At 57.6% G+C, this 1,793-nt stretch overlaps 1 protein-coding gene across 1 annotated transcript; it reads left to right on the forward strand.

Annotated features, from left to right (window-relative positions):
* Positions 1-703: 703 nt before the first annotated feature.
* Positions 704-1,581, forward strand: SDRG_15317 (hypothetical protein; the record flags this gene model as incomplete). Its single annotated transcript, XM_008621485.1, has 2 exons — positions 704-948; positions 1,279-1,581. 2 exons carry the CDS (start codon positions 704-706, stop codon positions 1,532-1,534), a joined length of 501 nt encoding a protein of 166 aa, XP_008619707.1. The 3' UTR covers positions 1,535-1,581.
* Positions 1,582-1,793: the final 212 nt, after the last annotated feature.

Raw genomic sequence — 1,793 nt, forward strand, 5'->3', positions numbered from 1 at the left:
GTGGCCATCTCGACTGCCGATGACGTACTATTTGCGCCTCCGACGAAGAAGAAATAGAAGAAGTCCCCGCTTCTGCTTTGGCAACGTTGGTACCAGCACATCACAGAGACGACTACGGCGACAACCGCGAGGGCCCGGGCCTCGCCCAAATCGAAGTGCAATGCACTCGAACGCCATAGTGAGCAGCTCTAGATAATTTCCTACAATGCGCCACTAGGCCCCGGACGAGGGATACTCTCTGGACGTTCGCTCCGAATCGTATCAACTACTAGTAAATGCTGCAACCCTAGGCAGATCTCTCGGAGACGTTCTTGCGCAACGCTGTGGTTGGCTCGAAGATCCTGGCAGTTGATTCACCATTTACCTTGTTTTGGGCGTTTCAACGTGTTGGTGGAGAGCAGAAAAAGAGTTCTTAGGAGGAGCAGGCAGATTCCAGACAAACATCGACGACGGTAGCAGCGTCCCGGTCGTCTCGCGCTTCGACACCGACGCTCGGCTTAATCGACGGTAGCAGCGTCCCGGTCGTCTCGCGCTTCGACACCGACGCTCGGCATCGACGACGGTAGCAGCGTCCCGGTCATCTCGCGCTTCGACACCGGCGCTTCGATGCGGCGATGGCAGCAGCGAAACGACTTCGTCTGTGATCTCGCAGCAACGCCAGGCAATGCCTGCCAAGCGCCAGCACACAGATTTTCATCCAACAATGTGCCTTTCGAAGCAGCGCTTTCGTAGCATCTGCCCCAGCAGCATCGAAGCACGCGTGCTTCTCATGGAGTTCGCGTTCGATGCACAATTGGTGCGTCATGTGCATGCGCGCTACCGCACCCGCCGGACACCGGTGCGGCAACCCTGCAACCGGATCAAGCCACACTTTCGCGGCGCCCGCTTTTCGCCTCACCCCCGCAACGGGTGCCTCCACCACGAGGACAACGCTTCGGCGTGCACGCCGTACGAGCCAGATCGGAAGAAGGCGTCCTCTGCCTCGCAGACTTGACTGCGATGCCCAACGACGGTTGGCCGTGGTCGTGGAACCGTTCTGTATTATTAAGTGTCAAATGCAGCAGTTCGTCTTGAAAAAACAATATCCTGCTCAATATCTTGTACCTCGCTGATTCAAGCTGCTGGTTGTCGTCGGCGCCCTTAGAGTCGTCGTCGCGCTGGTCGTCGTCGGTCGTTAGCGCGATGCCAGTCGTCGGTCGTTAGCACACTGCTGGCCGTCGGTTGTTGGCGCGCTGCCAGTCGTCGGTCGTCGTTGCGCTGTCATTCGTCGGTTGTTAGCGCGCTGCAGGTCATTGGCGCCGGCGCATTGGTGCTCATGGGCACGCTGCGCTCGTGCACGCTGCGCATGCTGAAGGCCGCGCGCTGCCGGTGCTGCCCGTCATTGGTCGTCGGCGCGCTGGTGCTCATGGGAACGCTGCGCGTGCAGGCTCGGCTGCGCCTCGCGACATTCGCTGCGCTCATGGGCACGCTGCGCGTGCAGGCTCGGCTGCGCCTCGCGGCACTCGCTGCGCTCGTGGACACGCTTCGCGTGTGAGAGTTATAACGCAATAACAGTGCCGATATAATATAATTAAAAGCAAACAGAGACGACTTTCTGACCCGAATTGCAACCTAACACGCGATTTAACACCCATAACACGCATTCGTGTTACAACAGCGGTTGTACCTCGAGTTGGGCACTCTTGGAATTTGTATCGAAGTGTAACATTGCAAGATTTCGGGCCCGAATTCGCGTGACAATACCTTATATATGTAGTTATGATGAGGCTTAAAGTAGTAGGCGTCGGTGAGCT

This window comes from Saprolegnia diclina, assembly GCF_000281045.1.
Source record: "Saprolegnia diclina VS20 unplaced genomic scaffold supercont1.89, whole genome shotgun sequence".
NCBI lineage: Eukaryota > Oomycota > Saprolegniomycetes > Saprolegniales > Saprolegniaceae > Saprolegnia > Saprolegnia diclina.